Below are 14,794 nucleotides of genomic sequence, written 5' to 3' on the forward strand. Positions count from 1 at the left end.
TGTTGGTGATTCAGATTCAGATTCAGATTCAATTTTAATTGTCATTGTCAGTGTACAGTACAGAGACAACAAAATGCATTTAGCATCTCCCTTGAAGAGCGACATAGCAAACAATTTGAATAAATAATAATAAGTGTCCGGGGGGGGGGGGGGGGGTGATTGGCAGTCACCGAGGTACGTTGTTGAGTAGAGTGACAGCCGCCGGGAAGAAGCTGTTCCTCGACCTGCTGGTTCGGCAACGGAGAGACCTGTAGCGCCTCCCGGATGGTAGGAGGGTAAACAGTCCATGGTTGGGGTGAGAGCAGTCCTTGGCGATGCTGAGCGCCCTCCGCAGACAGCGCTTGCTTTGGACAGACTCAATGGAGGGGAGCGTGGAACCGGTGATGCGTTGGGCAATTTTCACCACCCTCTGCAATGCCTTCCGGTCGGAGACAGAGCAGTTGCCATACCATACTGTGATGCAGTTGGTAAGGATGCTCTCGATGGTGCAGCGGTAGAGGTTCACCAGGATCTGAGGAGACAGATGGACCTTCTTCAGTCTCCTCAGGAAGAAGAGACGCTGATGAGCCTTCTTGATCAGAGTAGAGGTATTGTGGGTCCAAGAGAGGTCATCGGAGATGTTGACTCCCAGGAACCTGAAGCTAGAAACACGTTCCACCTCCGTCCCGTTAATGTGGATGGGGGTGTGCGTGCCGCCTCTGGACTTCCTGAAGTCTACAATGAGCTCCTTGGTCTTCTTGGAGTTAAGGGCCAGGTTGTTGTCAGCGCACCATGCTGCTAAGTGCTGGACCTCCTCCCTGTAGGCCAGCTCATCGTTGTTGCTGATGAGGCCCATCACCGTTGTATCATCTGCATACTTGATGATGGTGTTAGTACCATGTACAGGTGTGCAGTCATAGGTGAAGAGGGAGTAGGGGAGGGGGCTCAGCACACAGCCCTGTGGAACGCCGGTGTTCAGGGTGAGGGTTGAAGAGGTGTGCTTGTCTAACCTCACAGACTGGGGTCTGTTGGTTAGAAAGTCCAGTATCCAGTTGCAGAGGGAGGGGTCGATGCCCAGGTTACCGAGTTTGGTGATCAGTTTTGATGGTATAATGGTGTTGAATGCTGAGCTGTAATCGATGAACAGCATTCTTACATAAGTGTCTCTGTTGTCGAGGTGGGAGAGGGCGGAGTGAAGTGCCGTTGAGATGGCATCCTCCGTACTCCTGTTCTTACGGTAGGCAAACTGATAGGGATCCAGTGTGGGGGGTAGGCAGCTTTTGAGGTGTGCCAGGACCAGCCTCTCGAAGCACTTGGTGATGATGGGGGTAAATGCAACTGGGCGGAAGTCGTTGAGGCTTGCCGCAGTGGAGTGTTTTGGCACTGGCACGATGGAGGTGGTTTTAAGGCAAGTGGGGACAACTGCTTGGGCAAGTGACAGGTTGAAGATGTCAGTCCAGACGTCTGTCAGCTGCGCAGCACAGGCCCTGAGCACGCGCCCGGAGATGCCGTCAGGGCCAGCAGCTTTACGTGCATTAGTCCTACTCAGTGCCACGTACACGTCGTAGGGGGTGAGTGTGAGGGGTTGGTGATCGGCAGGTAGCACAGCCTTGATGGCTGTCTCTAGATTGTCCCTGTCGAAGCGGCCATAGAAGTGATTAAGCTCCTCAAGGAAGGAGGCGTCGCTGGATGTGGGGGTGATGTTGGAGGGTCTGTAGTCCGTGATGGCCTGGATGCCTTGCCACATGCGTCGGGGGTCGGAGTTGTTGTTGAAGTGCTCCTCAATCCTGAGCTTATGGCAGTGCTTGGCCTTCCTGATGCCCCTCTTCAGGTTAGCCCTGGATGAACTGTAGGCTCGAGCATCGCCTGACCTGAAAGCGGTGTCCCGTGCTTTCAGCAGTAGCCTGACCTCGCTGTTCATCCATGGCTTCTGATTCGGGTATATGGTCACCTGTTTGAGGGAGGTGACACTATTGATGGTGGAGTTTATAAAGTCCAGAACAGAGGATGTATAGGAATCAATGTCCGTGTGAGAGTCAAGGGTGGCCTGGGCTGCAAAAAACGCCTTCCAGTCAGTGTTTCCAAAACACTGCTGAAGTGTGAAGTCCGCTTCTTCTGACCAGACTTTAACTGTCCTCACAGTTGGTTTAACCCGTCTGATGAGTGGGGAGTACTTAGGGAGCAGGAACAATGAGACGTGATCAGACTGACCAAGGTGGGGGAGGGGGATGGCTTTGTAAGCTTCAGCCATGTTGGTGTAGACTTTATCTAGTGTCTTGTCTACTCTAGTGGGGAAGGATACATGTTGGTGGAATTTGGGGAGTACAGTCTTCAGGTTGGAGTGATTGAAGTCACCCGCAACAATGAAGGCTCCCTCGGGGTTGTGCGTCTGTTGTTTGCTACTGGCAGTATGCAGCTCTTTCATTGCAAGCTTGGCATTAGCATCAGGAGGGATATAGGCTGCAGTCACAACAGTGGAGGTGAACTCTCTGGGCAGATAGAACGGTCTGCATCTAACCAAGAGGAACTCAAGGTTAGCTGAGCAGTGACTCTCGATGATGGTGGAGTCCGTGCACCATGCTTTGTTTACATAAATGCACAGACCCCCCCCCCCCCTCTGGTCTTACCAGAGTCTGATGTCCTGTCCGCTCGGAGTAAATGACGCCCCGATAGCTGGATGGCGCTGTCAGGAACGTCAGTGTTGAGCCAAGTTTCCGTGAAGATCAGGATGTTGCAGTCCTTGATCCGGTTGTGGGAGGTGATCCTTAGCTGGAGTTCATCCATTTTGTTTGCCAGTGAGCGCACGTTGGCGAGGAAAAGGCTAGGAATCGCTGCCCTGTGTGGGGCTAGCTCTAACCTGGCCTTTAACCCACCTCTGCGTCCCAGGCGGTGTTTTCGTACCCGTCGCCGTCTGTTGGTGCTTCTGGTGGGCCGAGCTGGCTTGGTGCGCGCTGGTGTTCTGCCGCTCCGTTGCTCCGCGTCTGCGTTACTCCGCAGGCGGTCTTCAGCCCCGCGGCTCTGCTGACGGTCTCCAGCCCCGGGGCTTTCCTGGCGTTCTCCAGCCCAGCAGGTCGGGTGGCGGTCTCCAGCTCCACGGGTCGGGTGGCGTTCCCCAGCTCCACGGGTCGGGTGGCGTGATACCAACGCGATGGATTTTTTTAAGGATGCAAGTTGTTACTTTTTCAACTGGCTTCAATCTCCAGTATTTTGGTCACTGAAATAACAGAATAACATCCCAGTCGGTTCATGATAAATCACCAAGAAACTTCCTCGCGTCGCTAAAACAACTGCATAAATTTGCATTGTTTTTTTTTTAATGTATTGCTAGGAATCCAGAACCACTGTCACTTTAATAAACTGTTATGGAGGGTGGGGAATCTGTGACATCTGACAGCTTTTTGCTGACCATATTGTGCTTGCTCTGAACACTACAGTAAATAAACACAACCTTGAAATGCTCCTGACATACTCTGACAGCTGAATAGCTAGGGCTGAGTTTTGGCAGCTGTTAAAGTTCAGTAGGAAATTTAAAAGCTTTTAAAATTGATCTAAATAAAATATTAAAATAAAATACATGACTAAAACATTTGCCAATAATTAAAAGCATGAAGGTGTGAAGATTAAGTAAAGGAACATGCTCCCTTTTCCCTCCTAAATCCTTGCCCTGCCAACTCTATTGAAATTGAGCAATCCTCTTTACCGTATTTCCCGGCAATGAAGATGCTATTTTTTACCCGAAAATTTACCTGCATCTTGGAAGCCGAAGGTTAGATTGTTAGCCGAGAAAGATAGACTTGACTACCCTCAGTACAGCGGCTGTAAAAGGACAGCACTGTTGGTGGGGGAGAGTTCCTTCCACAGCGTGTAGGGAGTCAGACCCGGGTCAGCACGGCTGTGCCGCCAGGGGTAAAGTTGCGTGGACGGTAGGAGCATTGAGAAAGAGGGGGTCGGGGATCATGCTAGCAATTCACTCAGTAGCTCGGGTGGCTGAGAGTGGCCGCCGGGACCAGACAGCGGAACTGCAGCTAGACCCAGAGCTCGCTGGCGACCTGGGAACTGCAGCTAGACCCGGGGCTAGCAGGTTACCTGGGCGCTACAGCGACCCGGGGCTAGCAGGTTACCTGGGCGCTACAGCTAGACCCGGGGCTAGCAGGTTACCTGGGCGCTACAGCTAGTCCTGGGGCAGGCGACCTTGGCGCGACAGCTGGTCCCAGGGATGCGAGGGATCTGGGAACTGCAGCCAATCCCGGGGCACGCAGGGGATCTGGAAATTGCAGAAAACTAATTGATAAAGACGTGAAAACTATGTATTATTAATATGTATTATTACTAATTTATGTATTATTAGTATGTATTATTACTAATTACTAATTTAATTAGTATGTATTATTACCCCCATTCATTAACTATGGCGATAGATGTGGCCCGCCATCCGCTCACAAACATGGGTCCTGGCCACTATGCAAAAAAGGTTCCCGACCCCTGGACTAAACCAAACCCTTGATCCTGTCCGGTCAGACTTTTTTCAAAATTTAGCAACTCAAAATGGAGGTGTGTCTTCGATGCAGGTGCGTCTTCGTTGCCGGGAAATATGGGTACTTATTTATTTTCCTTCTCGGCATCAGAAGTCTCAAGAGTAGGTGGGTCCTGCTAGATTTGCATGTCCTTGCAAATCTGTCAGCAAGTAGCAATGGATGCCAAGGACTTCAATGCCAACAGCTGAAAGTGAACTGCTGATCCAGCCTGTCATTTTTAGTGTATTGCTTTATACTTTTTCAATGGCTTTTGTAATCTTACTATTGCATAGTAAGTAGTTACCTGAGAGTGGGAAATCCTGTCTGGGTTAGCATTGCTTCATTTGGATTGATGCATTTGCTGGCCCAATGAAGATGTCCCATTGATGTGTCCAATGGAATGGAATGGTGCGTCAGCATCTGTTCAGGAATAGTGTAAGTATGGCCTTATCTCCTAGCTGAGCTATGTGAATCTTGGAAGATTTGCACTGTTATCAATAAGTGTTACTTCAAATGATGCTGACACAATTCAGTGCCATCAACCTAATCTCAATTTCTACATGGTTGCATTAATTTTACTTTCTGACTCTTTGTACTGTTTTATAACATGTTTATTTTTTCATTTCCCCACAGCTTTCGAAAGAGTTTAACAAAAGTCCAGTTAATAATTCAGAAACCATAACCAGCCTACCAATCAGTATTCCATTGAGCACTGTTCAACCAAACAAATTGCCTGTTAGCATTCCTCTGGCCAGTGTAGTTCTACCAGTTCGTGCTGAGAAAGCGGTGAGTAACATTTTCTCAAAACGCTACATTTCATAAGAAATTTAAATTTGTTTAGCGTTTTTTGGATAATAATATTCCCATGTCTTTGCTAATCTTACCAGTTTGGTGCCCTGTTTAGGTTTGAAGACTTCATGAATCAGTAGCTGTAACACCATCTCTCTCCTATTTAGTCATGTCTCTCCATGAATCTCATCCATCCTTTTCATTACATTACTAAATGCCCAGTTAAACTTCCACTGAAACATTGCATACAAACCTGAACTCTCACTAACGACTTACCCTCTTTTGACTTGGTCATTCTGATGTGCTGCCGTGGTTTGCTTTGCTGCCTTGAAGTTGCCCATGCCGCTGCTTTCATTAGCCATTCCACATTCTCGCTTTAGCCCTTCCACCTCTGCCTTTATCTCACTTGTTTTTTCATTTTGGTGACGCCACTTATGAGCTTGTTGATTAAATTTGTTGTGATAACTCAATAACCTGCTGTCGATTGCAGTGTTACCGCCAGCAATGCTTGGATCACACTTTTCTGTACCTGCAGTGTCGCAGTAAAAAACATTGGCAGCTACTTCTTCAAAGAGCATGCGATTTTAACCCAGTAGTGACCAACATCTTCTCCGTGTATTTTCTCATTTGCTGTGGCATTCCCTTCAAATCTTTGGCAATTTATCAATTCATTAAACAGTATGATGATTTAATTCACAAAAAAACTTGATCACCATTCCAGCCGTAGTTCCATCTACAGACCTGCAGTGCGTCCTAAACCTGGATTGCATTCCCGAAATCAAATGAGAAAACCTGCCGGTATTCCTTCCATTATGTTGTTGCAAGAAGGAGTCCTTCAGGAGGGCCAATGACAGGAAAATGAATCCTTGTAACAGGCCTCAGTGACAAAAATTGTAAACCATTGTTGAAATATACTAAGCAAAACGCGATGCAAATAAATTGGACTCTACCAGTCTATTGAACAACAAGGGAGTTGATTTTCAAGGCTGCAGTTAATATTTAACAACTAATTTTTTCAGAGTCAAAATTTGTGTGAAGCTACGTAATTTTTGTCCGTTTGTCTCAAGTATGTTGTTTTAAATATCTAGCGAGAAGTAATATCAAAACTACGGCTTTACTGCTTTGAGCTAATTAATTTGGCATGCTTTATTTTATAGAGAAACACACCTAGTCCTATTCATGTTTCAAATCGTGACTTTTCGATGCTTGACAAACAATATGGTGCTAATTATGGAAATGCAGCTGCAAACAAACCACAGTCTTTGGCTACCTCAGGTAGCGTTTCTTTTCCATTTGTTATTTAATTATCCTGTATGATAATGCAATTGATACAATGAACAGGAGATACAAGGAACTGTAAATATTGGTTGACAAAGAAAGAGATAAGGTGCTGGTGTATCTCAGCTGGTCAGGCAGCATCTCTGGAAAACATGGATAGGTGACGTTTGAGGCTTGGGACCTTCAGACTTCAATTAATACTTTGATCAGATCTTAATTTGTCTCTATAGTAATGTGAATGTTCCACAATTTATTATTTTGATGCTGGGCAGAAGGAGATTAAAGATCACACATTTATCAAATCAAATTAATGGTAGTTATCTAATGTGTATTGATATCAATATGCTAGTAATGAGGGATATGGAACATGTACAGGCAGGTGAGATTAATTCATCTTTGCATCTTGATCTGCACAGACATCATGGGCCTGTTCCTGTGCTATTCTGTTCTATATTCTGTAAAATTTCGAGCAATTCCAGTTCAGTGAATGAATGTAAAAATTGCATTACTTTAATTTTGAGAGAAAAATGCTGCTGAGATTTTGTGAAACTTTTTTAAAACTTTTCTTGAGTGCTTATGTACCAAGTAGCACAAGGTATTATTCTCAAAACTGGGATTGTTTTTCGTTTGGTAGGTTTTTGTTACTCAGCTGGTTCTGTGACAGTCAATGGACTCCATTCTGGTTCTTCCATCCAGTCAACACCGAATAGTCACGACAAGACATTGGAAGAATCTGATTCCACCAGCATAGGTATCCTTGCCAACAGTTCTGCCTTGCAGAGTACAACCTTGCCGCATCCAACAATGCAGCTGATGCAGCCTCGGAGTTCTGAACACAATTGTCCAGCTTCGCAGCATTCAGCCAGCCCTAGGCTCCCCAGCTGTCAAAACCCACCAGCCAGTTCACCGAATATTGTTGGGGTTTTACAGTATGCAGACACACAAAAGGCCTTCTCGGAGGTAATGAATAAAGATTTACCATCGGACCAAGGTGCCTCTGATCAAGAGAACGAATCTAAACGAAGAATAATATTTTCCACTGCAAATGGTGGAAATATAAAGCAGCCGGTTTTAAACAAACAGGCTTCGATTCCGTCAACCATCAAGTTGGAAACTGGACAGCCAATGTCTCAAGAAGGCAAAAAGAAGGGCAGAAGAAAACGTTCTTCCATGACTTCCAATATGAATGTAGGCAGTTCTCCTAAACGGAAATCCCTGCTTGCTTCTCTGGGTCTGTCTTCAGGATCTCCTTTGAATATAAATTCAATGGTAGGTGGTTTGATTTACTTGTGTTCTACTGATAAATTTGCAGGAGAATCTGGACGTTGAGTTCCAAACCTATTTTGAATGAACATAGATATTGCCACAAAGTAAGAAAAAATCCTGAAGGCGGCACAGTGGCGCAACTGGTTGAGCTGCTGCTTCACGGCGCCAGAGACCTGGGTTCTATCCTGACCTTGGGTGCTGTCTGTGTAGAGTTTGCATGATCTCCTTATGATCGCGTGGCTTTCGTCCAGGTGCTTCGGTTTCCTCTTACATTCCAAAGACGTGTGGATTTGTAGATTGATTGGTCTCTGTAAATTGCCCCTTGTGTGTAGGGAGTGGATGCAAAAGTAAGATAACTTAGAACTACTGTGAACGGGTGATTGATGGTCGGCGTGGATCGGAGGGCCGAAGCGCCTATTTCTATGCTGTATATTTCAATCAATCAGTAACTTCTTAACAGATGGCAATCTATGAATGCAGAGACACATTTTGATGTAGCTTTGAACGGTATATCAATCATAGAATAAAGGTGGTAATTGAAATATTGTGTTTTTAAAAGTTTTTTGAATGCCCATTGGGGCAAATCTTGTTAGCTGGCGTTAGCAGCTACAATTTGAATAGCAAGCCTTCTAAACTTGAATAACAGACCTTTGAAACTTCAATAAAGCTGGAACTTGCCCATAGGGTTGCTGTGTAAAAGTTCAAGACCTAATGCAGTTATCAGTCCAACCCACTGCTGGACTTCAAATGAAATCCAGTGGCAAAGTCCCATCCGCTTGGAATTTCCAGCACTCTAATTCCATGACTGAGAAGGGTGATCTTTGTAGGGGACCTTTAACGGCAATGTTCTTGCAATAAAGTTTATGTTGCTGCCTTTGTTCTGCAGATAGCTTGATATCATTAATCTCATTGATCACGTAGAAATACTAGTTCTGGGTCTAGTTACCTGATAGGTGTGGTTTATGACTTGGAGACCAGCTTATATCCCCTGTTTCTCCCTGTGTGGATGATGAAATCACTGTAACCCCTAAATGTATGCCAGCTTACAGAGCAAGAGGTCATAGAAGTGTTATAGATAAATCTAGTAAATATACCTAATTAAGATCTTTTTGGTTATTGTTCCAAAGTATAAAAGATTATTAACAGACTTGTACATAGAATGGATATAAAACTGCCTGACAACAGCAGGATTTGTTTTTGGCAGCCTTCGTGAATGTTTTGATGTTTTTTCATTTTGGTTCTCAAAGTTGACCACTTTAATAATTAATTGCACACCCAGAAGGTAATCGATTAGCAAAGGCAGGAAGCAACAAACGCTACAAAATGATGGAGTTCATTTTTCTTTGCAATTTAGGTCAATAATATCAATCAACCTCTGGAAATAACAGCAATTTCATCACCAGAAACGTCAGTGAAAAGCTCTCCAATTCCACATCAGGATAATGAAGGACCTCCAAACTTGAAAAAGAAGAAAATGTTTGCGTCTAATGGTGTTCATTATTCACCACTTACCTCTGATGAAGAACAAGAGGAGGAAAATCAACAAATGAATGGAAGGTGGGGCTCTTTCTTCCAAGTTTCATGCATTCATAACTTTTAAATAATCCACATAGGGGAATCCATTTAACTGAAGTTGATTCATTGCCCTGAAGTGCAGTGCAATAACAAATATATAATCACCTCTATGTTTTTGACTCAAAGAATTATAATGAAATTTGTTGCAAAATAATGGTGCTAAGAACTAAAGGAAATGGTGACATCTGAATTTATCAGTTGTGGCTGCTGATCTTCTGGTCGTACATCCTCTGATCTATTTTTTTAAATTAGTTGTAAGTGATAAGGCAGGGTGGTTTGAATTTTAATTTAACTGGACAAATCTGCAATTACAATAGGAAGGTTTGCAATGAATAAGAAATGGTATTGCATATTGAAGCGTACATAAGCTTTAACATCAGCTACCTCTTAACATTTTAGTCCATTAACATCTATGTCTGCTTAACGTTCCTTCTGGCACCATGCAAGTGCAGGTAAGTGTTTAATTACATATTTCATTTTTCATTGGTTTAATGGTTAATCCGTTATAAATGTTTTTTAAATGTCTGATTATCAGATGGATCAGTATCTGCATAGTCACGAACGCACTCATCAACACTCTATTTGTAAAGGCGCATTTTGTCTTCTTTTCAAGGATTGAAAGAAAAATAACTCAATGCACTGTGTCGATTGAGAGTAAAGAAATTACATCTGTTTCTGCAGAAGGCGACTCAGGTAAATGGAGTTTGTGAAATCACACTAAAATTGCCCTTTTTAGCTGGAAGTTTTATAAATTAGCTCGCTGTCGCATATTTCTCCATATTCCATAATCAACATAGACGATATGTATTGTGAAACATTATTTTTGAATTACTGATTAACCTTTTACACTTTCCATGCTTGCCTTTTAATTTACTTTATATCCTCATGATGTGTACTGAGGTACAGTGTAATGCTTTTTGTTACATGCTATCCAGTCAAAGAAAAGATTATATATAATTATAATCAAGCTATCCACAATGTACGGATAAAGGGTACAACATTTAGTGCGAGATAAAGTCTGATTAAAAATAGTTCAAAAGTTTCCAATGAGTAGATGGGAAGTCAGGACCACACTCTAGCAGCTGGTGAGAGAACCGTTCAGTTGCCTGATATCAGCTGGGAAGAAACTCCCTGAATCTGGAGTTATGAGTTTTCAAACTTCAATACCTCTTGCCAGATGGGAGAGGAGGGAAGAGGGAGTGACCGTGGTGAGACTGGTCCTTGATTATGCTAGTGGCCTTGCTGAGGCAGCGTGAAATGTAGATGGAGTCCATGGAAGGGAGGTTCCTGGAAGGAGGCCTTTCATCTGATTTATCACCATTTAGGGAAGGGTGTTGTAAGAATAAAATTTAAATTTTGTAATTCAGCAAAGATGTACTGGTTATGTGAAAATGTGCTGTGTTCACAAAAAAAAGGAAGACAATAGAGTTGTGTGTGGCTGAAAAATTGGTATAGAATGGAGGGCTTCAAATACCTGAATCATTGGGATACCTGGTCCAGGGCAGGTGGGACTTGTACAAGAAGGATGAGTTGCCCCTAAGTGGAAGGGTCACCATTATCCTGGCAGGAAGCTTTGCTCATATTGCTCGCAGGAGGTTAAACAGGTGAGGGGTTGGGGTAAAGGCTGGGAGGAGTAGGTCGGCAGGTGGAGTGATTGAGAAGAAGACGTAGGTCAAGTCAAGTAGGTTTAATAAGATAAACGGGCTGGGCCAGGATAATGAGCACAGCAGAAATGATGGTCTAAAGGAGTATCATGGGTAAGGCAGACGAACTTGGAGACACTGAACTAAGATTTTGTAGCCACTGCATAAAATTGGTTGAGGGAAGGACAAGCTGCCAGAGGAGGTAGTTGATGCAGGTACTTTAACAGCAATTAATAGACACTTGGACAGATATGTGGATAGGAAAGATTTAGAGGGTTGTGGGATTAGTTTTGGAAGGGTATCTTGGTCGGCATGGGTGAGTTGGGCCAAAGGGCCTGGTTTTGTGCTGTATGCCTATGGCTGGCAGCTCAACATTCCAGGGAACAGATATTTCTGACGTGAGAATGATCTCTTAAAATCACGCGGTTCAGTTGCAAAGAAATTCCGAAGGATCTCGTGGAAATGGCATCAAATTATAATGTTAGGTAAACTTGTAGCACTATCCAAATATAGACAAACTAAACCACGATCGATTTAATTTAAAAAAAAAATAGGATGTAGGCTGATTTAAATGTATAAAGAGTGTGTAAAAACAAATAAATAAATAAGTGATAAAAAACGTGGAATGACTTCCCCATATTCCAAGGTGGAATACAAGACTGGTTAGGGAAGGTGGTGGTGAGAAAAGTGAATGTCCATGCTTTGTTTTTTCTTGAATAGCTGACTGAAGCAATATTCATCTTGTGAGCCACAATTTTTGTTTTCAATCTTGTTGTTTTCTGAGTATTGAACTTTTTTTTTGCAGGCTTCAGATGTTTAAAGTTACATGTGTGACCTGTGATTTGAATTGTGAAATGGTTCAATTATCCTGGTGTATCAAAGAACTGCAAATCATCTTTAGAAATCTACAAATAAATGACTAGTTCTTACCTTAAAAATGTAAATGTCAATTATTTCTTTCACATCCAGTTTATTGAACTGATCATGTTTTTGGTTTAAAATTTCTTTTTAGTTGGAAGTTTAACAATACGAAAGCAAGGACTCAGTTGCAGTAGTACAGACAACAGCAGTAAATGGAAATCCACTTTTTCTCCAATATCTGATACCAATTTGACCAAGAACTCTGACAATGGATCACAGACAGCATCTGCTTTATGCCAAGCCTCTCCTTTTGGCACCAGGCCTATTACAGGTGACCTTTCCATTAGTAATTTTAAAATGGTTTCTCATGAGAGGGTGCATATCAAAACTCAATCTCACTGGAGAAAAATGGCCGTCATGCACTCGTCTGCCACTTTTAATTATTATTCTGGATGATCTGCACTTCAATTTACAGAGGAATAATCTGTGGACTTATTTTGCCCATATCGTTCCAGAGATGAGTCTGAGTTTTAAGGTGTTGTACCGACTGTCTAGAAACAGAACAGACTGTAAAATTGACTCAAATCGCCCCTCAAACAAGATACCAAATATGTTGGCCGGAGCAAGGGGAGATGAGTTGAGCAAATAAGGGGCCAAAGGTAAAGAAAAATTTATGGGAATAACTATCTTTGGGAGGCCGTCTGGAGAAGAGTACATTGCTTCATAATATAAATATGAACAACTCATATGAAGGGAAATAAAAGCAGGCAAAATTCCTTCTCTGTGTCCAAACAGAAGACAAATCTAGTGGTAAAATGTACCAACTACTGTTTCTACATCAACCACTCCATGGATACCCATGCACCGTGCTCAATACTAGTTCATATCTCTTTGCCGATTATTTCTCCTCCATCAGGAGGAGTATCAATTGGCCACAGTTTGCCAGCTGTTGCTTCATGCATCAGAGACCACAGCTATTCGTGCACAGTGCTCAGTTACATTTGCAAACTCTGCCGGTTCTATTTCTGGCCGGCTTACAGCGATCATAGCACTCTGTGGAATCCATTTTGTGAAGTACTGCTTGAGTTCCATGAAGGAGCCAACGGTTCAACACTTTCCTTGGATCAATGCCAGTTATCTATCGCATGTGATCCTTGTTATAACTGCTAGAGTTGAATTGACTAATTTCTTCCCCCACCTGGACTTGCACCTATTTTGCCTCTTTCCCACTCTTTCCACCTACATTCCTTCCTCTAGCTTTGCAATTTGCAACTCTTAAATCCTTTCTGTCTTTTCATCCCTGGCCTGTCTAACCATCTGCCTATCAAAATCCCCCTCACCTGTATCCTCCTCTCACTTGCCAGCCTTTGCCCTATCCCTCCTCTCTTCTAGCCTTCTTTCTCCCTCCCCCACACAATCGGCTTGAAGAAGGGTCCCGACCCGAAAGAGCACCTGTCCATGTTCTCCAGAGATACTGTCTGACCTGCTGAGTTACTCCAGCACAATGTTTTTTGACTAATAGATGGTTTTGCCTCTAGTTGTGTGGTGGGTGGGTTCTGTACATAAACATGTAATTAATATGGTTAGACTAGCAGCTAGAAAATATATTGGGCTTTTCATTTTTACGATCTGTAGATTTTGAAGTAGAAACTCCTAAATTTATCAAATATTTTAAAAATAAATTCGTCTTTTTAAATGTAGACGTATTTGATTTTAAAGAACGGTATTTATTCTCCGTTCAAAAAACATTATTCCCTGACACCATTAGCAGTCTCTTCACTTGATCGGCCACAATGCCATTCTCAAAAGTACACCATCTATTGTCCTAGTAAGCTGAGAGGCAAATGTAAAACCAGTGAGACTCTTCCCCCATTTAGTTTGCCTGCTATTAACTAAAGTGCCACGAGAAGCAGTTTTGTACTCAAAAACCAAAACATTGCAGATATTGGAAATCCCCAAATAAAATTGGTGGCGGCTGAAAGAGTTGAGACGCAAAGAACTGCAGATGTAGGAAACTTGAGCAAAACGCAGTGCTGGAATAACTTGGCGGGTCAGGTAGCATCTCTGGAGGGAATGGATGCAAGCAGGAATGGTCAGCATGTTGGGGATGATGTTGCTTGACCTGCAAAACAGCAGCATTTTATGTTCTTGATTGTTACTTTGCTGTACTCGCTGTTGCATGTGGGGGAAAGCGGGGCCTTTTCAGGCCGTACATTTTCTTTTTTTGTACATTTTTGTTGCTTGAAAAGTTGTGCTTGTCTTGTCCAATTTGCTTGTTGATCTGCTATTATAATGGAAGTTCTTAAAGACATTTACAGACTTTATTTAGTTAGACTTAACTCATGGATACAAATATCCAAGGGAGGTGAGAAAGCATCTGTGGAGAAAAATAGAATTAATGATTAATCGTAAGAAATTCCATATGAACACCTTTAGCTTCTGCCCTGGTAAGAGCTGTTTTCACGCCACTTTATTCCAACGCTCCTGGCCTTTTCAAGATTCATCAGGCATCCTTACTGCGCCTTGCTGCCTTACAGACCCGGGTTCGATCTTGACTACAGGTGCTGTCCGTGCGGAGTTTGTACGTTCTCACCGCATGGGTTTTCTCCAAGTTCTTTGGTTTCCTCCCACAGTCAAAAGACGTACAGGTTTGTAGGATAATTGGGGTTTGGTGTAAATGTAAAATTGTCCCTAGTCTGTGTAGGATAGTGTTAATGTGTGGGAATCGCTGGTCAGCACGGACTCGGTGGATCGAAGGGCTTATTTTTAAAGCAACAAGGTACTTCACTTGTATAGTGTGATCTCAAAAATGTATCTGCTACATCAGGGTTTCCATTGCACTTTCAGATTCACGGGCTTTGTGTTTTAAATTGTCACAAGTACTGCTGG

The 14,794-nt window shown here is 43.2% G+C and overlaps 1 protein-coding gene across 7 annotated transcripts in view; it reads left to right on the top strand.

Moving 5' to 3' along the window:
• dot1l (DOT1-like histone H3K79 methyltransferase) overlaps positions 1-14,794 on the top strand; it is an 80,210-nt gene that overhangs the window by 58,774 nt on the left and 6,642 nt on the right. For 3 of the 7 annotated variants that reach the window (XM_055658551.1, XM_055658554.1, XM_055658552.1), the window contains exons 22-27: positions 5,127-5,279; positions 6,440-6,557; positions 7,195-7,829; positions 9,181-9,383; positions 10,015-10,094; positions 12,057-12,236. In XM_055658551.1, the coding sequence (XP_055514526.1) occupies positions 5,127-5,279; positions 6,440-6,557; positions 7,195-7,829; positions 9,181-9,383; positions 10,015-10,094; positions 12,057-12,236 (1,369 nt within the window). Of the gene's footprint in view, positions 1-5,126; positions 5,280-6,439; positions 6,558-7,194; positions 7,830-9,180; positions 9,384-10,014; positions 10,095-11,849; positions 11,996-12,056; positions 12,237-14,794 lie in introns of those variants that run through there. The other 4 variants (XM_055658553.1, XM_055658557.1, XM_055658556.1 and 1 more) reach the window with 3 other exon arrangements.

The sequence above is a fragment of the Leucoraja erinacea genome, chromosome 29 (assembly GCF_028641065.1).
Source record: "Leucoraja erinacea ecotype New England chromosome 29, Leri_hhj_1, whole genome shotgun sequence".
Classification (NCBI taxonomy): domain Eukaryota; kingdom Metazoa; phylum Chordata; class Chondrichthyes; order Rajiformes; family Rajidae; genus Leucoraja; species Leucoraja erinaceus.